At 39.2% G+C, this 2,339-nt stretch overlaps 2 protein-coding genes across 2 annotated transcripts; one reads left to right on the top strand and one right to left on the bottom strand.

Moving 5' to 3' along the window:
• The first annotated feature begins 45 nt into the window (after window positions 1-45).
• Tsp_12215 (50S ribosomal protein L25) lies at window positions 46-545 on the top strand. The gene is given in 3 exon segments (XM_003372722.1): window positions 46-75; window positions 228-391; window positions 404-545. The coding sequence occupies 3 exon segments, from the start codon at window positions 46-48 to the stop codon at window positions 543-545; spliced, it is 336 nt and encodes a 111-aa protein (XP_003372770.1).
• Window positions 546-721: 176 nt separating this feature from the next.
• Tsp_12214 (putative integral membrane protein, PqiA family) lies at window positions 722-1,807 on the bottom strand. The gene is made up of 2 exons (XM_003372721.1): window positions 1,718-1,807; window positions 722-868 (listed from the first exon to the last, which is right to left on the bottom strand). The coding sequence occupies exons 1-2, from the start codon at window positions 1,805-1,807 to the stop codon at window positions 722-724; spliced, it is 237 nt and encodes a 78-aa protein (XP_003372769.1).
• Between the last annotated feature and the right edge of the window lie 532 nt (window positions 1,808-2,339).

Genomic DNA, 2,339 nt, shown 5'->3' with positions numbered 1-2,339 from the left:
ATTATTATAATTAATTTGAGTGGCTTTCCGCATTTGAACGTTTTCATGTCCCATGCCTTTCGAGTTGAGTTTAGGGTTCATTTGCGGAAAGTGAAATGGTTGAATAATTTGTCGATCATTTCAAAGGACAATTTTTGAGCATAGTGAGTTTGTAGCACTGCTATAGTTTGAGTATTAGAATAAGTAAATGTTTGAGAATAGCAGTGCAAGGATAGGAGGAATGTGAGATAGGGTGGTGTGCAGGAGTTCGACGGGTTACACTGCACGACGCGACCCTAACCGTATCAAATGATGAAAGTCCATATTTTCAAAGCTCACCTCTTCCTCTCCCGGTTGCGGTACCAGAGGCCTGCCGCCTTGCTCGGATCCCAGCAATGGGATCTCAAGCAAGGTTTTTTTTCAGCCCGACCGCCCCCGCGCCGCCCCCCGCCCTCCTGCCCGTTAACGGGGACTTCCCATGGCGGAGCCTCCTAGTCCCGTGCTGGCCAGAGACCGGTTTTAAAGAGATGGCCCTGTCCATTTGTGTGATAATGGACGTTGTTTGAAATCTTGTGTAATGGGATTTCAACATCTATGTGAATTCGTAAGACGTATCTGTCCTAGAGGCAGTTATGCAAATTCGCAATTGACGTAGTGCCGAGACTCTGTTTCGGTGCCAATCTAGTGGTGATCGTTACTCCCCAAGAGGAACGGTAAGCGTCGCTATGCGTTTGTGTTATTGTTACGCCGGCTCTGACACTTGGCCAATGATTGACATCAGATTTGCCGTCACACCTTTAACTAGTTCATTTGGCGTTGCACCTTTCATCAGTTTAGGCATAGTACATTTGAAATTAATCTTCATCGAGAGTTTCCCCTTATAATCATGCTAAATAGTTTAAATTTGCTAGCATTTTATATATTAATTTATTCATTTAGGAACTTAAATGATAAATAAAATATTATGGTCATTCATCTAATAATTGGGCAAATTCAATAATTGTTAAATTTCATAAAAGTTTATCAATTTTTCATTTGCATTTCATCTTATAAAAGATTTTAATTATTCATTAATTTTATACTGATAATAGTATTTTTTTAGTGTAAAGCAGTTGTTTATTTTAAACAATGTAATGTCAAAGTAGATTTCTACTTTAAAACAGTCTAATGTAAACAGTTAAAGGGATGTAATATAATAAACATTAAATGGGCATAATTTTATTTATTAATTGATTATTGGTGAATTAGCTTTTGTTTGAATATAAATTTTTTACTTATGAAAATGTTAATCAGGGTCTCCTTTAAATAGGCAATGGCAAAAGTAAACTTGGTATAAATGAATTAAACAATTAGCTTAGGCAAGGTGCAACGAGATTAATCTTTTTATAAATAGGAAGTAATCTTCTATAAATAGAATGTTATTAATCCGTAACATTTAGGAAAACAATGCATTAAATATGAGATAATTTTAATATGCTAATTAGAAAGTTTAAAATGCAACGTAAATGCAACACTGAGTATTTTAATTTTTAATTAGGTTAAATAACGTCACTCGTAACAACATATTTCAGCAGTGATAGTTTTTTAATAAATGATTAACATACAATGTAAACACAAAAGTGGGTTATAATATTTTCTAATTAGGTATAATAACATCACTCGTAACTACACATTTCAGCAGGGTTTTTTAATAGTTAATTAGAATGCTTTAAATGGAATGCAAAAAACAGCAACTTACCGTTGTCAGTTTTATTTGAAAAGATAAGTAGGCATAATACATTAAATCAATAATGATGAGTTGTAAATCATACGGTAAGTATGCAAACATGAGTTGGTTCTGCAGGACAGTACATTAATATTGAGTGTCAGGTGTGACGGCAATTCGATGTGCATGAGGCGGCAAGGCTTAGTAGGCGTAACGATTCACATTTGCCTGGCAGCGCACGCCATCTGGTGCGGAAGCTACGTCATCGGCGGATCAGAATGGCCATCTGGTCCGTCGAGGGTGGATCAGATGGATCCACCCAAGGTCATCTCGGCCAAAATCGTGAGGCCAGCACGTGGGCTAGGAGGCGATGATGCCGTGGGGGTCTCCGGGGCAGGAGGGCGGGGGGCGGCGCGGGGGCGGTCGGGCTGACCGAAAGGCAGGCCTCCACCGCAACCGAAAACTTTTTTAAAAAAAATTCACAAAAAAAAGCAACCTTCCCCCCCGCTGAATCGACGAAAACGCGAAATCTCCCCCACCCTCACGATTTTTTCATGGAAAGCGCAAATCTCCCCTCCCCTGTAGACAAGGAAAAATGCAAAATCTCCCCCACTCTGTTGGGCAGACAAAACGCACAATCTCCCCTCCCCTTGGA

This window comes from Trichinella spiralis (genome assembly GCF_000181795.1).
Source record: "Trichinella spiralis strain ISS 195 chromosome Unknown Scfld8, whole genome shotgun sequence".
NCBI lineage: Eukaryota > Metazoa > Nematoda > Enoplea > Trichinellida > Trichinellidae > Trichinella > Trichinella spiralis.
Note: the sequence above shows the minus strand (reverse complement) of the source record. Positions and strands in the feature narration are given on the sequence as shown.